The sequence below is a fragment of the Olea europaea genome, unplaced genomic scaffold, assembly GCF_002742605.1.
Source record: "Olea europaea var. sylvestris unplaced genomic scaffold, O_europaea_v1 scaffold1895, whole genome shotgun sequence".
Lineage (NCBI taxonomy): Eukaryota > Viridiplantae > Streptophyta > Magnoliopsida > Lamiales > Oleaceae > Olea > Olea europaea.
In genome coordinates, this window is record NW_019236753.1 from 102,965 (window position 1) to 123,473 (window position 20,509).

The 20,509-nt window shown below is 31.6% G+C and overlaps 1 protein-coding gene across 1 annotated transcript; it reads right to left on the reverse strand.

The window, feature by feature from the left end:
* Positions 1-15,266: 15,266 nt before the first annotated feature.
* LOC111378879 (G-type lectin S-receptor-like serine/threonine-protein kinase LECRK1) lies at positions 15,267-17,880 on the reverse strand. The gene has a single exon (XM_023002163.1). It carries the CDS (start codon positions 17,763-17,765, stop codon positions 15,393-15,395), a length of 2,373 nt encoding a protein of 790 aa, XP_022857931.1. The 5' UTR covers positions 17,766-17,880; the 3' UTR covers positions 15,267-15,392.
* Positions 17,881-20,509: the final 2,629 nt, after the last annotated feature.

Sequence of the window (20,509 nt, forward strand, 5' to 3'; positions counted from 1 at the left end):
CTTATTATTTAATTTGGGGTACAAAATTCAAAGGTTACATCAATGTATTAATGAGGTAACAAGTCTTTCCACCGGTTACCCGAAGCAGTTGGTCGAGCTGCTTTGCACCTCTCATCCCGCTGTTCTTGCTTCTCGCTCTATCTAACTGAGAGAATAGCTTGCTTCGCTTATATATATATATATATATGTGTGTGTGTGTGTGTGTGTGTGTGTGTGTGTGTGTGTGTGTGTGTAATATATATGTATGTACATATATGTATACATATATATGTGTATATTTATATATATTGTAATCATACCATTACATTTTAGTTTATTCAACATTTTCATTATATACATAATTTTATAAAAACTTTTGTATATATATATATATATACACACTCAATTGTAATTTTCCCTTTAACAATATCAATTACCCCTATTATTTTAAAAAATGGTATTAGTAATTCAAAAATAGTACGTATATCATTCATCGATATATAAGACGTGTAACGCATATGCTTATTATTTATTATATAACTTTGATTATTATTTATTTAATTAAGGTTTTAAATTTTTATTTTTTCAATTTTTTTATTATATAGGAAGAAGAAGGCTAAGAAAAATGGGAATTGTGGAAACCAACACTGTGAGAATTTCACATCAGATCCACATGAATTCTGTTTCAAAGTCTTTTAAATTCCACAAAAGTCTTTAAAAATTTTAAAATGAGAATCCTTAGAAGTCTATGAAAGACTTCAAGAAGATGATGCTGGAACATTTAATTTATTTCAAGGTATTAACACATATGGGTATGATTCAAATGCAATAGGTTCATGTCCATCTAGTAATACTTTGTTTACTGTATCTGCACCAAACATCGGAGGGAAGTATAAATACATTGCCTACTAAATTAATTGATTATTTTAATAAAAATATGCATACAATAAAACAATTAAAAAGAGTTCTGAAGTTGTTATTGAATTCTGGTGGAAGTACGAAAAACGATGGCCAGTAGTTTTCGCAATTGTAAAAGATTTACTGATATCTCTGGTTAGCAATGTAACTTCGGAGTTGTGTAGGTAAAAGGGTTTTGTCTGAGGTGAGGAGCCGACTGAAAGAAGATTTTTTGGAAGCATTAATGTCCATGAAGGATTGGTAGGGCGTTCATTTGAAAATACAAAATAAATATGCCGAAATTGTATGTCGTCAAGTAAGTGATATTTAGTTACATTAGTTCAATCACAATTTGTTATTTTATAGTACTGTTTTTAATTGTCTTTAAAAAATTGTACACATTACAAGTTATTTGTGTATAATTTTTAACTCTGCATACTCAAAATTTAAGTACCCGGTCCCAAACCCAGATAAAGGAGGAGGATTTATATTTTATCTATTTTAAAAAGAAAAAGAAAAAAATCATTTTAATTAAATCTTTTTGCTTGGTTTATTTATTTTTTGTTTAAAAAAAACATAGTTTTCAGTTGTTTTATCCATTTTCAGCATTTAAAAAAAAAAAATTGGCGAGCTAGCCAGCCCAAGCTCGACTTGGCCCATGTGTCACTAGCTTGAGTATCGAATCAAGCTCGTCCCTCAAGCAACAAGCACAAGCTCGGGTTGTCACGAGCACGAGCCAAGCTCGTGGGTAAAAGGGCCGAGCCGAGCCGAGCCATTGCCATCCTTAGTAACTAACGGAATTGTGGATTAAAACCATCCAAAAGGCCTCACATGCAACAGTTGGAAGATTAGGGTTGACGGCTACAACGATTGAAAGGTTATGAGAAAGTTTGCTAGTGTTTCAAAGATTTAAAACTTTTGCTGCAGTTATTCCTCAAATCTATTGCAAGTGTTTCATAAAAGTGTCCCAAGATCTCCATGTTTCTAGTCAGAGAGAACTTGGGCCCTCATGACAACAAATACTCTACAAAACCAAAAATAAATTTTTGATCACAACATCTATAATTTTAATGTGGCATGATTAGGAAACAAATACGCTATTTTGAAAGCAAAAAATTCAGCAGAACACGGTAATCCCCCATTGAAGCACCAATTTTGTGTTGTAAATCAAATTCAGATGATAAAAACGATACAGCTGTAAATAGTTGAAGTTAAATTGATGACCTCGAATGAAACTTCAGATTACAAAAAGAGAAGGTTCTCTGAATAAGAAAGGCAATGGGCTCAAGTCAAATTTCGTGTTTCGTAGTAATCAATAACAAAGAGGTTCCCCTAATCTAATTAGTCAAATTATACGCACATATATCTTTGTGGTCAAGATATTATAGTCTAGTCTTTGCAGGTTCAAAGGGCTTTATTAAAAAATGGTAGTATTAATTATAAGGAATTTAGTATTGTCTCATCAAGATTAACTAATTTAAAACAATTACTATCAAATACAAAGTTATTTGGAACCCAACATATAACGCCGCTTACTCTCTTTCTTTCTTCTTTTCTTTTCGTGATTATTACGTCTATTTAGATTTTGTATTAATGTTGCACTGACAGTCTAATCAATTTAATTATCTTCATCGCGACTAATCATTTTTTTTAGTGGAATGTGCTATGGACGCCCTGGACAATTGACGTGCCTATTAATTTAAATTCAATATATTTATAAATTTATTTAGTTTGAAGTTAATAATAATAATAATAATAATAATAATAATAATAATAATAATATGGATGTTTTTATTGGTTAATAAATAATAAAGGAAAGTAAGATTTGACTTGGATGGTAGAATTTTAATATTGCTAACTAATATACATTATCCTTGTATAAATGTGATTCAAATTGGTATCAGTTAATTGATACAAATATTCCTTATAGAAATGCAATTGTATTAGTGATACTCTACAAATGAAAAAGGCCATAAATACGTTACAACCTCGAAAGTACTTGTTTCATCTTTCATCTCTTTCCAAGAATTAGTTCACATACTACTCTTTAAGGTATTAAGTTTTGCCATTTATTTTTCTAAATACTACGTTTTCATCATATTGAGATTTAAATTTAGGAGGGTGTATTCAATTGAGACTTTTAATGACTTTTTGAGATTTAAAAACTTTAGGGGTATTCAATTGAGACTTTTTGAGACTCTCTAAAAGTCATGGTGTATTCAATTAAGACTTTTATAGACTTTTAAAAAGTCTCTAAAAGTTACAGTGTATTCAATTAAAACTTTTTAGAAGTCTCTATAAGTCTTACGGTATTCAAATTTTAATGACTTCTAGAGACTTTTATAAAAGTCTCTGACGTACTAATTTTTAAGCAGAAAGTACTCATATAATATCTTAAAATTTGTCTCTCATTAATCACGAGATTTTGGGAGACTTTTAAAAAAAAAAAAAAAAAACTTTTTTTTTCAATCTTTCTTTCCTTTAATCTTTTATGGATATGTATAATTAAAATTTATTTTTTATTTATTATATTCTATTTATTTTTCTTTCTCTTTCTTATTATTTATCTATATTTCTATAAAAAAAAATTAAATTGGATTCTTATAACTTTTTTTTTTCTTTTTTCATTCATTTTTTGAGAAAAATACCAATTTTTTTTTATTAAATTATGAAAATTTATAATTAAATTTAAATATATTAATTTTTTATTTATTTTTAAAAGTATACTATACTAATAATATTAAATCCTATATATATGTTTACTTTTGATTATTAATTATTTAATTAAAGTCTTAAATTTTTATTTTTTCAAATTCTTTTTTATTATATGGGAAGAAGAAGTGGAAGTAAAAAGGGAATTATGGAAACTAACATCTCGTATGTGAGAATCTCACACTTGATTTATGTGAATTCTATTTCAAATGAAAGTTTTTAAAAGTCTTTTGAATTCCACAAAAGTCCATAAAATTTTAAAATGAAAATCCATAGAAATCTACGAAAGACTTCCACTAATTCCATACAAATTTTTAAAAGATCCACGAAATTTTTTTTTTTTATTTTTTATCATACTTTCTATGCAACATTGACTATATATATATATATATATATATATATTGTTTAATAAATATTTATAAGTATAGGCGTGTGCATATATTATTGAAATTTTATGAATCTTTAAATCTTAATAACATGAAAATCTAATTACTTTATTGTCAAAATCCTCCATGTCAAATGATTAAGAAAATTATAAAGTGCGGAAGATACCTTAATTCATTGAGATTTTGATTCTTTATTACTGGATCTTGATTTCGGATCTTGAATATTAAAGATCTGCTGCAATCTCTTCATGTTTGGCTTCTTCACTTTTAATCTTGAGTTTTCTCTCCTTTGATTCATTAATTCTTATTCTTGGTTTTGCTTCTTGATCCATAATCTTGAATTTATTCTTCGTAATTCTTGATTGTGGGTTTTGGATCTTTTTCTTCAATATGTTTTATCTTGTATTCTTGTGTTAATAGGATGACACAAAGAATGAAAAGTTGCATATGAATGTGGACCATTACCCTATGTATAGTTTTCATATGTATTTCGCTCATCATGAAATATAAATCTAAAAAGATTTGGTCTCTACACATATAATTCGTCTCACACTTTATTTAGATGCTCTAAACCCAATTACTTAATTTTCTATTAGACCACTTTAATTTTGAGCTTAACTCTAAAATAGCTTTTTACACAATTAATTGCATATGCCAGCCCATCTGACAAATCAATAATTTCTCAACAATTTTTCACTTGGGCCACATATGTTATCTTATAAATGTGTATAACTTTATGAGCTCAATACTTTTGTTATCATAACCAAAAGGTATCTCCGAACAATCTTGTCTGTTAATTAAGCTAATATAGGATCGAAGCGGTATGCGTCATAATTATCATAACTAAACCCTCAATAGTCATGTATATAAATACAATCAAATGACACAGATCAAGTGTAGAGGTATAGCATGGAAATCATATGCAATGTAATCTAAACATGCCTATTTTCAACTGGTCCTACCTTATGAGATCAAACCAAAACTATAATCAGAGTGAAACTAAACTGAATTCTTTATTTTTGAAATAAATAGAATATCCATGGATAGAATTATGTGTCCAAAATAGACAACATCCAAATACAAACTCCTACTAAATTGGCATATCATCAAAAGGTGCAACACTCATATGAGCAGTATGCTCATGAAAGACCTTAGGTGATAGCCCCTTAGTAAGCGGATACCAATTATAGAATTTGTCCTAACTATTCCATAGAAACCTGAACACTCTAAATTATTTTCTCGACAACTAGGAAACTTAATGTCTATAAACTTTGACATCATCAAGCTCCTGTTAGATTACAAGACTGCTATTGTCACATAATAACTAAAGTGGTCTTACAAATCCATCCAAAATATACAGTCCAGTGACAAAATTTTGCTGTCACATTCTATGATCAAAATCAGAATATCCAATGATTTTCAATTGGTCTGATTTTTCTAAATGTGATCATGTAATCTTTAGTTCTCTTTAAGTTACCGAATATATTAATTGGTTGCTTTCAAAATATCCTTCAGAGTTATTATATATCTACCTAGCATGCAACCAATGAATACCGTATTCGGACGTGTGCAAACATTAGCATACATTAAACACTCAATTGCTCAAGCAAAGGGGGCATTAATTGAGACTAAAGTTGTCTCCCTTAGTAATAGGGATATCACCTGGTTTATCTACCTGTATTCGAATTCCTTTAAGAACTTTATCAGTATAACTCTTTTGTGACAATCCAAATATACCTTGAGAACGATTCCAACATATTTGTATTCCTGACACAAAAGAGGGGTCACCAAAATCTTTTGTTTTAAAATTTCATAACAGAAATTTCTTGTTTCATTCAATAGTCCTTTACCATTGCAGGCAAATAGTATGTCATTGACATCCAATGCCAGAAAATATGCTATCTCCCACTGAACTCATGATATACACAATCATCATCTGAATTCATCTAAAAAATCGAAAGAGGTAATTATTTGATGAACATTGTGATACATCGATGAGAAACCTGCTTAAGCCCAGATATGGATTTCTTTAATTTATAAACCATTATATGTAGTTTAAGATCAAATGCCATAATAGTCCTAAAAGAGTATTCATGGCATCAATCTATTCTTAAGAATTATTCCTTTGTATTGCATGATGAAAGTTGATTGATCAAATCTTCTTTCACCAATATAATAACATTCTTATTTTCTTGGAGAAAGACTATAAAATTTTCCGAATTACCTTTTTCTTTTCTTTAGTGGATTTTCTTAATGACATTTTTTCTTGAAGTTGTTTAGTTTGTTCTTCTGAAACAATCTTTTGATTGTGTATGAGAGATTTTGTAATCTTCTTGATCTGAAATTGCTTCTTAAACAAGTTCTAGAGCAACAATTTATCCCTAGTCTAGATCATAGTCAATTGCAACAGAAGAAATATTTATATATTCCTCCTCAAACACAAAATCTCTAACCTTATCTCCCCTCGACAAAAGCTACATCCTCAAAGAACTTGGCATTTTTCATTTTGGAAATTGACTTAATAGTTTGATCTTTAAAATTTGTAACCCTTAACAGTTGCTTTACTTGAAACTTTATTGTGAATTCAAGTTGTAGTCTTTAGTGCATCGACCTAGAAAGATTTTGGTGTAGTGTGGGACAATTCTACATTCCTCTACGAATTTAGCATCATATTTGTGATAGTACTACCACTATGGAAAGATATGACTTTTTTAATTCTTTTGCTTATTTGATTTTCAATCTCAATGTTATAAGCCTTGAACATGTCTAGTGTTTGGGATTTCTTATAGATGAGATATAGTTAGTCATAGTGAGAAACGTTTGTCTATTAACATAATAAATTACTGTCGATCAATCTAAGAAGTCAAAGGAAATGGCTCACAGATATCCATATAAATTAGTTCTAAGACATTCGAAATTCTATTGGTACCTAATCTTTTTTTTTCCCTTAATGTGATTAACATAAATACTTGAGTCCGAAAAATTAAGGGAACCAAGAATTCCTTCTAACACAATATTTTCCATTCTCTTTTGAAAGATGTAATTAATCGCTTATGTCAAAACGAAACAAAATTCTCATTGGTTGATTTATGTTTAATACCACATGAATTCACAAGCAAGGCTTCTTATAAGAGGCAACTGTATTAAGCAGATATAAGTTATCATAACTAGATAAGGGTCTGGTATCCATAATATTTGAATTAAGAAAAAGAATGAACTTACTATTTCCAATTGAATAAGAGTAACTAATTTTTTTTAATGTAGAAACAGAAACCAAATTTCGTGTAGTGTTTCTTTCAAATTTAAATAATAACAAGTTTTTAATAATAACCTAAAAATCCTTATAGCCTCAACTTTAACTGATTTGCCATCGTCCCACACAAATGAATCTTACAGCATCAATTGGCTTTTGGCAGTTTAGGCAACCCCGCATAGACACTTATATAAGTAGTGACACCAAAATTTATCCACTGAATGTGTCTTGGTATTCAAATTAAATTAACCACGGGGCAAACCAAAGTGAAAGTGTACTTTCTTTACCCACTAAGCATGATATTTAGTATAATCTATCTAAAATGTCCTAGATTTTCACAAAAGTAACAACTAGATGATTTATCATTTTCAGGTGTTTGACGTTCTTTTGAATCGAATTAGATGCAGCTTTCTTATTATTTAACTTGTCCTTACATGTACGTGCCAAGTTAGTACTCCCAGTTCTCTCTTGCTTTAAACTTTCTTCGTCTTACACATAATATGAAATTAGTTCATTAAGAGTCGACTTCTCCTTTTGACAGTAATTGACCTTAAATTAACCGAATTGTGCAAGAAGAGAAATCAAAACCATATCCATGAGCAAGTCATAAGATAACTTAAACTTTAATGCCGTTGGTTTTAAAACAAGATGAGACACATCCATGATGTACTCTCGTATATTTTCTTTAGCCTTATACTTTAGTAAAACCTAGTTTGCTAAAAGCGTACTAGTTTCGACCTTATCGTTTTTTCGCAAAGCGATTTGAAATAATTCTTTAAGAAATTTCTTGGAAGCTAACTTACTGAACACATTGTCCCTAAATTTTCTTGAATTTTATGCTTCATGATCATAAGACTTATGCAGTTTAAACGATCACACTTATTCGAGTCCCGTTATATTAGCGGAACCCTTATCCATAAGAGCAATAGATTGTTCAATTCATAAAGCAAGGTCTAGATCCATGCCGTCAAGAATGATACAAACGTTCTTTTTTCAATCCTTAAACTTCGGTTCAAACACATGAATTATAGTGATATTGGCAGATATTGTAGAAGTTGATGAATTAACCAAATAGAGATCATAAACCTAAATAACATGTTCACATGGGAATCTGTATTGAACAATTAATAATTTCAAATAATGATGAACCCCATCATAAGAAAACGAGCACAATATTGATATTAAGTTCTTGGACAAAAATGTCAACTTGTGAGTGGTATTTTTGGTGAAGTAATCAAATATTGATAATAAATCTGGTCAAACATCAAGTTTATCTTTGGACCGACTCAATGTTCACATAATAGAAAACTTTACAATTGTCACATATTTATTTCCACATGTGTATAAATAATTCTACAAAATATTGACCTTCCTTTGGGCCGGTGAATATCCCCATGAATTACGTACACACAAACTTCCTAATATTCCAAATAAATTAATTTAGGCAAGGGAGATTACTTTGGTAACATGTGGCTTCAACCAATCTATTTTAGAAAATTAGTAACGTGAAAAAACTTCAAATACCAAAATTTGAAATTGATTGTCCCTTGATATTATCATCATCATCATCATCATCATTATTATTTGTTTTGAACAAAAAAAAAAATTATCTGCAGCAAACGAGCGCTACAGTGCCCAATATTGGGCGCCGCCTAGGCTATGGGCAATGTGTTCAAAGCATGCCTACGGACTGGCTTTTTTCGAATTGTGACATTGTAGCATCGCATTTGGGCGCCACAGCACTGCGATGTTTCTTTAATGCCGAAAAAATTAACTTGAACCCAGAATTTAGATGTATATGGTTTGAAATTCACTTCTGAAAAAAATTTATTTTTTTATATAAAACCTTAATTATGAATTTCAACCCTAAAATTTTCTTCTTGAATAATTCTGAATTTTGAAATTTATGGTTAAAATTTATCTTCTAAATTAAAATATTTTAGAACTCAATATATGAATTTTAACCATTCCAATGGTTTAACATGGACTAGGCTCTGATACCACTTGTTGAAATTTTATGAAATGTTAAATCTGAATAACATGAAAACCTAATTATTTTATTGCCAAGATTCTCAATGTCAAATTATAAAGAAAAATATATAGTGTCCACACACCTTAATTCATTGAGAATAATTTTTTATTACTGGATCTTGATTATGGATCTTAATCTTGAAGATCTACTGCAATCTCTTCATATTCGGCTTCTTCACTTTTAATATTGAGTTTTGCATTCTTAGATTCTAAATTCTTGTCTTTGAGTTTGATTCTTGATCCACAATCTTGATTCTTGAATTTATTCTTCTTAATTCTTGATTTTGGATTTTGTATTTTCCTTGTCAATATTCTTCTTTCTCTTGTATTTTTGTGTTGATGAGATGACACAAAAAATGAGAAGTTGGATATGATTTAGGGATCATAACTCTATATCTAGTTTTTATATGTATTTCACCTATCATGAATTATAATTCTAAAGGAATTCGATCTCTACATATATAATCTGGCTCACACTTTATTTAAATGTCCTATGCCCAATTACTTAATTCTATATTAGATCACTTTAATTCTGGGCTTAACTTTAAAATAACATTTATACACAATTAATTACATATGTTGGCCCACATGGAAAATTAATAATTTTGCAATATATATCTTTAATTGGATGGAGGCCCATATGTAAAATTTTATGAACACATAATTTTTTGTGTAAATTTTAAAATAAATGACATTGTATGTATATATTAATGTACGTGTCCGTATGTATAATTGTTTCTTATCCACATGTATATAATTCTTGAATTATTAGAATAATGGATTATTATTTCAGCAATTATTGAATTAACAATTGCTTATTTTGGTTAATGATATCTTTTATAGTGGGTTTTACTTTTGAATTTTTATTAAATTAACACTTTTCAAGTAAGGTTCTATAATGATACTATTGAATAAACTAATAGGACAATGTTATATGTTCATAATTAAAGAGTGGTTTCTGTCAAAACTTCTAAATAAATGGTAATGAATTAGGATTTCGGCACATTGACTTCATGAGCGACTTGGAATGTCTCCACTAGCTATTCTAAAAGTTTATTTTTTACGAATTTCAGGTAAGTAAACCTTCCATTGTATTGATGTGTACATTATATCATTAAATGTGTATATGTATTACCTATATTTATTATTATGTGAACTTGATATTGGATTATTAAGTTTTATGTCATTAATGCTTTTCATGATATATTCATGTACGTCAATAAATCCATAAGCATAAATGAAGTTTCAAGGAAAAAAAAGTTTCCAAATGTCACGAGTCAAATAAAGTTTTTAAAGATATTTATCCCAAATATTTTTATTACGAGGTGTATATCTATGTCATGAAAGATGAGTGAGAAATGGGGTGTGAGGGATCGGAGCATCCAACCAATGTTCAATGCTTAATGATGATGTTAATATTAATGTTAACCGCTTTGCAGTACCGCAATAGGACGAATCGAATTTCAACTAATATTTGCCCACTACATTTTGATTGGCTAGGTGATACCCCAAGTGAGCTCCTAATGTCTTCTTAAACAAATAGAAGGAAAGGGGATACATAATAGAAAAACTATTGATTTTAAGTACTGTATATGCATAGGGTTTTCTTATTGAGCGTCAGCTCATTCCACGTCATCACTATATTTTTAAATGATGAGACCTAAATGACACGAGGCAAGATGGATTATGTACTGTCCGAGTTAAATGTTATATTTCTGCTCTAATAAGATAATTTGAGACCTTTTGAAAATTTATTGAATTATTATAAATAAATCATTCCGGACTATGTAATTTTCTTTAATCAATTGTCTATGATTTTATAAATTTCGCAAATGATGATGTTAGTTAAGTTTAATTTATGTTATTTGTTGCGATTTTATATCCACAAGTATACGGGTTGTAACAAGTAGCACAATGGACCTTTGAGTCCGGATTATCGTTTCCACGAGAGCTATACTTTAACACTTAATCTATTTTCTTTCTAACTACAATTCGACAAAGCAAACAAAGATTTGTATGTTTTGATTTTTAATCTAAATAGTAAGAATATGTAGATGCATACAATGATTGATTTTTAAAATTAAATAATAAACAAATATTAGGACAAAACAATTTCACCTATTAATCACATTTAAGTCTTAAATCAAGATTCACAACTTAATGTAGTGTTCAATTGAATTCTCCTATTATATTCAATTTATTTCTCTTGAGTTCCCATTGAGTCTATTTAGCTAATTCAATTTCATATTTCTATACAAATTAACCTTAGTTAAATGAAATCTTGGTTCTAAGAATTCATTTATGACGACAATAATCAGTATACGTATCTCTACACAATATACCAATTTACCGATTCGTAAAAGATTCACAAAATCATCAAATTAATGATCAAGTAATTCAATACATTAAATTCATAGCAAAATCAACACATATAGATAAAAGAACAAGAATTTTGAATAAAAGAAATAAAGGGTCCCAAATAGGTTACATTGTTCGCCCTAACAAGAATTTTAGCAGCTCATAATGAAAGAGGAAAAATAATAGATCATTAATGAATACATCACCAGATTTTTAGTGAAGATGTAGAAAAAGAAGTCCATTTTGAACCGAATCTTTTTCCTCTTCCAATCAATGCTTCAAACAATGAATTTCTTGATGTTTTCCTGCATTGAATTGCTTCTTTGATTCTCTAGTTGTATTCTCCTCTTCTCAAAGTGTGAAATCCCTTAAAAAATGTGGGAACTTGTATTTATAGTTGCCTCCTTGTTTGTGTCGCAAGTAGCGTTTTGGACTTTCAAATGGACCAAAAACAATCTCTAGATGCAATCATTGACGACATCGTGGCACTTGGGATACGCCACCTCTCTATTTCCCTCTTGGCTTTCTTTGAGGCCTCGGTGCCTGTTGTGTGGCGTCACGGTGCCACAACTTTGTCCACACGGTGGCGTTGTGGCAGCCCTCGTCCGTTCTCCTTATGCTTTAACTCTTTTTCTTCCATCATTTCTTCTCAGTCCACGCCAATAGCTTTATTTAATGAATTGTTTCGTGTCTTTCACCATCTCAACATTTCTACAAAACAAAACTAATAAACATATTATAAACATTCAATACTCGTAAAATCTAGCTCACGATCAAGTTTACAATGGAATAAATGTGAGTAAAACACACTCGTCATTATTCAATTTTATTTTGCTCCATTTATTTTTTAAATGAAAATTAATGTTAGTATTTATAAGTTTAGAATTTCTAAACTTGGGCACATATTTCCATCTTGGTTCTTTTTCTTTTTAATTTATTTTTAAATTTGGATTGAGTTTCAGTCATGTTGTAAGGTATCTTCCTTATAACTTCCAGTCATGGATCGTGTCATGTAGAATGGACAATTCAATTCCACAAAAGGTCGTGTATCTTGAAGAACTTGACTCTTTTTCTTTTTTCTTTTTTATCTCCTTTTTCCCTTCAGAAGTCGATGGTCTACCTATTTTTTTAAAAATGTTTAATGTCATTTAAAATTAGTTTAGGTCTAGTTAATGATTTCTATCAATTATAAGACGACTAATAAATAGTCAAAATTTGTTGAGTCATTGTTATTTTACCAATTCGAAAGTAACTAATCCGTTTGATAGGCATCACTTTCCATGGAAAATGGAAATTAATTTGTGTCTTGGCCAATTGTGAGTATTTGATTGCAAAGAATTTTCATGGAAAGTGAATTCCATGGTGCCCTCTCACGTGCCTGTTTTACTTGATTTGATGGTGGGAAAGTGAATTTCAAGTTATTTTTTATTTTATTTTTATTTTTATTTTATTTTTTGTGACAATGGAAACAAATTTTAAGAATTATTGTAAAAAAAAATAGTTCCCTTTAATTGACAATTTTTATGTAAAACAAAGCCAAATGAATATCAAAAGATAAATGATTTTCTTGAATTTTTTTTTTTTTTTTTTGTAATGAAAACAAATTTTATCCCCAATACAAGTAAATTTTATCCCTTTCATTGACAATTTTCGTGTAAAACAAAGTCAAACAAACACCAAAAAATACTTTTATTTCAACATTTTCCACATGAAAAATTATACCAATCAAACACAATAATTTACAATTCTCAGGAAAACAATTTCTAGGTAATTTAATTCCCTGAAATTCATTTTCTTTCCACCCAAATTTCATCTTTACAATCAAACGGGCCGGATATGTTTGATAGGTGAAAATTTTCCTTAGAAAATGGAAAATCAATTTCAACTTCCACTTTTGCATTGTTTGGTAGCATTTTTTTCCCCTAGAATTCCATTTCCAAGTTTCTTGCCACATAAGCCATTTTCTATATTTTCCTTAAATTGGAATTCTCACCAATATTCCAATCCCAGTCACTTTAACGTTTTATTTTTATTTTTTTGTTGGCAATGGAAACAAATTCTAAAATTTATTGTAAAAAAATATTTCCTTTTAATTGACAATTTCTATGTAAAACAAAGTCAAACGAATACCAAAAGATAGTTGATTTTCTTGGGATTTTTTGTTTTGGCAATGGAAGCAAATTTCATCCCCAATACCAAAAAATTTTATCCCTTTAATTGACAATTTTCATGTAAAATAAAGTCAAACGAACACCAAAAAACACTATTATTTCAACATTTTCCAAGGAAAATTATACCAATCAAACATAATAATTTATAATTCCCAGGAAAATAATTTCTAGACAATTCAATTCTCTGAAAGTCATTTTCTTTTCATTCAAATTCCATCTTCACTATCAAATGGACCTAGTACTGACTTTTACTTAATCAAAGACTTTTACTTAATCAACCGGCCTCTTTCATGCCCTTTTAATATACTTCCTCAATGGATGTTAAGTGGAGAAGATGACGTTCAACTGTTCGCTTTTGCTTTTCATTTCGTATTTGAATAATTTTTTGTTACATTAAAAATAGTGACGGACGCTTATTGAGAGAGGGTAAATTTTGACCAGGTTAAAAAGAAAGAGAATGATCCTAGCAAACCAGGTCAAGATCACGACAAGTGCAATAAAACACATAATTTGGTGCAAATGATCAAGGAAATAATATAAAAAGATATTTCCATAAATATCCCAACTGCCATACCTTCAATTAAGCTCTTGTTTGATAGAAATTAAAATTAGATTTTTAATAAATTTTGATAAAAGTTGATGAAATTAGTAGTTGAAAAGTTATGGATCCCATTAAATATGTAATTAAAATTAATTATTAACTTTAATTTAGATTAAAATCTAAATTTTAATTTCTACCGAATAGGGGCTAAATGTGGAGACATTCTGACAAGTTTCAAAATTTTGTAACTTTCATTTTTCCGTCATGAAGTATTTTTCAAACAACCATGCTTAATGTACACTGTATTTGACAGCTTTTTTAATAGAATACCACACACTGGACAGTTTTCTTTTATTTTTTTTTATTTTTTTTTTTTAGGAAAAAACTGTTTTGTCAACAGGCGGTAAAAAAGTGGTGTACAAATAACCTTTTTCAAATTTCATTTCAAGACTTCAATGTTTAGTTGAATTTAAATGAAAATAAACCAATGAAAGGCAGGCTGATTCCTGGAGGTAAATATCAAGACTTGGTTGGTCAATCATCAACGTAAACAAGATATGGGAGTAAAAAGAAGGGAAGTTTCCATAGGTTCAATAAGGTTGTACTGATGAAGGCCTAAAATTACAGTTTTAAAGAACTAGTAGAATCAGGAACTTTTATGTTGCTTTTAAAATCAACGAAATTTTGCTTGAGAAGGTTGTCACTGTTTGAAGAGGTAAAATCAGGTGATCTGCAACCAAAACTCTCTTGTTAGCCTTGTCTTTATGATCCAAATTGAATATATACGAATTTGATACGAATGACATTCAAGTTTGATTGTCTATCATATGACACTATAACGTTGTCCCATTTCGTTTTTTTCTTATTATAGAAGGAATGCATCCAAGTGAATTATAGAATATGCGAAATAAAATCTTCAACTTAACTTTAACATCCAAGAAAATGCAAGTAATGACGACGAATCAATCTGTTACCTGAATGATTAACTGTTCTCACACTAAAATTACATTCACAAAACCAACAAAAAAGATAAAACAGAATGCAGAATGTGGGAAAAAATCATTCTAAATGGAACTTCGGAAAGAATTAGGACATGGAGGTACTGGAATGTCTAAAGTCCCATCCAGCATCAATAGAACATTCTTCATTGACGGACGCATAGATGGCTCGTCTTGGATGCACCAGATACCAATTTTAATCATCCTGTCCAATGTTCTTGTGTCAACGTCCTCATATCCCACCAGTTTATTCAGCTCTCCGGCAGCATAACAGTTGTAAACCCATTCTTGAAGAATAGCTTCATTCTCAGAGAGTCTTCGATCAACACTTCTTCGACAACATATGATTTCTAGCAACACAATTCCAAAGCGGTAAACATCTGCTTTGACTGTCACTGGTAAATTCATGAGCCACTCTGGGGCAACATAACCCCTTGTTCCTCTGATCCCTGTATTGGTGTATGTTTGATCTAGCATTAAGAGTTTTGCCAATCCAAAGTCGGAAATCTTTGCACATCTGTGCTCATCCATGAGAATGTTTTGAGGTTTAATATCACAATGAATGATCCGTGTCTCACACTCCTCGTGCAAGTAGAGGATGCCTCTGGCAATATCAAGAGAGATTCTAATTCTTTCCTCCCAGCATGGCCGACTTTCGGGATTGAAAAGTATATCTGCAAGTGATCCATTGCTCATGTATTCATATACCAGAAGCCACTCGGATCCTTCGAAGCAGTAACCAAGAAGACGGACAAGAATACGATGATATGTTTTCCCTATCACCTTCATCTCAGTTTGAAACTCTCTCATTCCTGCCAATTCTTTCTCGAGCCTCTTCACGGCCACAATAATTTCGTTGTTTGATAGAATCCCTTTGTAAACTGTGCCAGATGCTCCTCTACCGAGCTCTTCTTCGAATTCATTTGTGGCTTGCACAAGTTCTGCATAAGTAAATGCTCGCAAACCAACGTCATCAATCATTTCAACATTTCTGTTGTTGGAAATCATATAGGTCCCAACATGATTTCGGTGGACATAAACCCAAGAAATTGCCAAGATCATTGCAGCCAAAGCAACAAGCGAAATTCTGATGATTAAGAAGTTGTCTAGACGACGTTTTTTCACGACTTCATTAACTGAATTATTTGGAACTCCCTGTGTGAAAGATGAACTTGTGCCCACCTTGATAAGAGCAACGTTTGAATCACCCTGCAATCTTCTTCCGTATCTCAATGGAAGCTTTTGCTTTCTGCAGATTCCATCTTTAAAGAAAGCGGCATCACAATTGCAGTCGCCCAAACAAGCATTTTCACAATCTTCTTTAGTCTTCATATCTTCTATAATATCATAATCAGTGTCTTCCCACACTGTGTTATCCAGGGATCTCATTCTATAACTGACATTTTGATCATTGTCTTTACAACTTTCCATGGAAAAATTCCTTTCACATCCTAAGCTCAGATTGCCTGGAATAACAGGTAAAAATCCTGGAAGACATTCACACCCTGTATGCCCATCCGCCATACTACAGAGACTATTTACCGGGCATGCACCCTTTGGGACACATTTATCTTCATTGGAGAACCATTCTATAGCCCAGTTGCCTTGACGATCCAACGAGCGATTATATACACGAAAAATACCATCCACATCAATTCTCATGAGGATGAGGTAGATAGTTCTTGTTCGATATTGTCGCGTTGATAAATTGAATATAATGGAGATTCCATCGAACAAATAAGGATGGCCATTATTATCAAGATTCAATGATACATCACTGCCCTGTCCAAAGGTTTGTGTTGAATAGTAAGCATCAGACGACGTGACGTTAGGTTCCGCAGGGTATTGCACCAGGTTCCCATCAGCTTGCATCCTGAGACTGAAAATCCCTTTGGCAGGGTTCGATTTCGAAGCACTGGAGACGATCTCTTCTCCAGCCGATAGACGTTGCCCGGGCAAAAGAGCGTCCGTCGGGTTATCAAAACTCTGCCATGTGATATTCTGAGCCGAATCGTACAGCACAAAATTTCCATTGTCAAGCATTGAAGCTGAAGCAACAGGCACAATATTTTTGTCATCTCTACCTTCCTGCTGCAAAATGAGCCTTCCATCATTGGTTAATACTAAAACCACGTCGCTGGGAGAGACGGGATCATCCCTGTTGGCTGTCCACACTACAGTTTTTTCTGGAATCCCAGCAAGAAAAATTCCAACAGCATAGCCATTTGTTACGTTGTAGAATCCAAAAGCATAGAGTCCAAAAGGTGACAGCCATGATGAATTTGTACTGGGGGTTAAAGAAGATCCAAGGGAAATATTGGAATATCTTTGTTGCTGGGCTGATGCTGCCATTAATGCGGAAATAATGAGAAAACATGGAAAAACAGCCATGGAAAATAGATTCTCCACTTTTCTTGGGATATGGCTTCTTTGTTTCATTGGGGAAGGAAATATGTGTTATTTGAAGTGATCAGCGTACTCGCTAAGTCGCTATGACTCGTTGCAGTCAATGCTTAAGCTCTGTTTGTTTGAACAAAGTGTACATACATGAATCTAGGAAAAATAATTCCAAGGTCACTGTTTGTCTTGATTGTGAATGATTTAAGTACTTGTTTGTGCCCCATTATTTGTGAGAAATGTATTATGAAATAGTGATTGATGTTGAAATGTGTGATTTAAAAAAAAAGGAAAAGTTTCTAATTTATGTGTAATATTATTTTAATGAAGAATGTGTGATTAAAAATAAGTACTATAAAAAAAAATAATGTGGTAGAATGTGGAAAAAAGGTAGACAAACAAAGCCTAAGATACCAAAGGAATGATAATAAGCATTTCATATAACCGATCAGAAATTTATTAAAAATTAAAGCTTTTAATTTATTGTCGTTTTCATTTTAGACAAAAAATACTAAACAAGTCCACCTTGTGCCAAAAGTATCTACATATTGTGTATGGAACGATATGCGGTCTTATGTTTAAAGTTCTCGTACCAAAAAAATAGACTAAAGTTTGATTTCAAGATGTCCAAACAGTTAAAATTTACTAACTAAATATGTGATTAAACTCACCACATTCGACCAAATATTTTTCAGATACATTTATTGTTAAAATGATCATTTATTGATGACAATTCGTGTTCATTTTCTCAAACTTTTTGAACTAATAATTCTCTTTGGACCGTCGAGTACTATCTAAAACACATACGAAATATACTCTGGTTCCCTTCAAGATTGGAGAAGAAACAAATTTAAAATAATTACTATCAAATCCAAGTCTTTGTATACAGTGAACAAGAATTTTCTTTTTCAAAAGTCTTCGTGTTTGATCTTTCAATCTTGGTGCAAGGTATCTTCCATGTAACTTCAAGTCATGGATCATATTTCAATTCCACAAAAGTCGATGTAGAAATTTGAATTTTCGTTTTCAAGTCTTTGTGTTTTACTAATATTTGTTGTTAGGACCTTCCTCTTGCTGCTCACGCTGATTCCCGGGCTCAGCTAACCATTAAAATCGAATTCAACATCAAAACTGGAAGAACCCATACCGCCGGCGCTACCCTCTCCTATGGTTGCTTTCCTCTCTTGCTTGGTTGATTCAATCCACACACTTAGGATGGATACCACTCAGGTAAGGTTCACAAAGACTCAAGCAATTTGGGTGGAGAAGAAATCAGGAAGAAGATGAAGGCAGAAGACACGGCTTGGACACGGCAGTTTCTATCAACTCACGGGTTCAACTTTTGGACGGGACCAACAAAGGCAAAAACACCAATATATATAGTAAGTCAAGTGGCCAACATAAGGTAGGTCGGGATATGGTAAGTAGGCTCGACTAGGGTTAACTTCCAATGGAAGAAATCAACAAGCCACAAAGAGTATTAGCCGTCCAATAGGTAAAGCAACGTTTGGTCGGTTCATCCATTATTCGATGTTGAATTATCGTTCAGTCATTCATGTCGACTGATAAAATTGGTTCTCATCATCGCCCGGGGGTCGTTTGACAACATAATGTCTAACAACCTCCACCTTGGTGTCAAAGGACCTGCAAAGAAAAACGTTTTTCCATTAGTGACACCTCTAACAGAAAAACTGATAAAATTGAAATCATTTACCTGTACCGATGTTTAGAAGCTCTTTGCGACTTCAAAACTTTACCAGTGGCAGCACTTTCGTGCCCATATCTGAAGGATTGTACTGTGTGTGAATTTTTTCAAGTCTTACTACTTCTTGTGATATTATATCCCTAATGAAGTGTAACCTAACATCGATATGTTTAGTGCGTTCGTGAAAGACAGGATTCTTACACAAATGTATGGATGATTGACTATCAGAATACACAACCACATACTTATTCAAGACACTCAGTTCATGAAGTAGACCTCTAAGCCATAGAGCCTCTTTAATTGCTTCAGTGGTGGCAATATATTCTGACTCTGTAGTGGATAGTGCAACTATGTGTTGTAACTGTGATTTCCAACTAACACACGAATTTGATAAGGTGAATACGTAAGAGGAAGTTGATTTCCTACCATCCCTATCTCCTGCATAGTCAGCATCTACAAAACCCTTTAATTTCACGCCTTCTTTATTAGCACTAAATTTTAGACCCACGTCACTTGTACCCTTCAAATATCTTAAAAGCCACTTTAATGCTTCCCAATGTTCAGGACCTGGATTAGACATGTACCTACTGAGAGTACTAATAGCGAATCCTAAGTCCGGTCTAGTGCAAACCATCAAATACATTATGGAACCAATCACATTTGAGTATGGAATTTTACTCATGTATTCCATTTCACGTTCATTGCAAGGAGCTTGTTCCTTAGATAGAACAAAATGATTTGCAAGAGGCAACGTGACAGGTTTGCAGTCACTCATATTAAACTTTTTCAACACTTTTGATATGTATGGGGACTGATGTAAGAATATGATGGAATTTGACCTATTTCGTTCTATTCCATGCCTAGAATCCTTTTAGCCTTTCCTAGGTCTTTCATGTCAAATTCTCCACTAAGATCTGCTTTTATATTGTTTATCCACTTAGGAGATGATCCAACTAAAAGCATGTCGTCCACATAGAGCAACAAAAACAAATAATTGTTATCAGTCTCGTTGTGTTGAAAGTATAGGCAGTGATCGAATTTACTTCTTTGAAATCCTATAGTGAGTACAAAGGAATCAAAC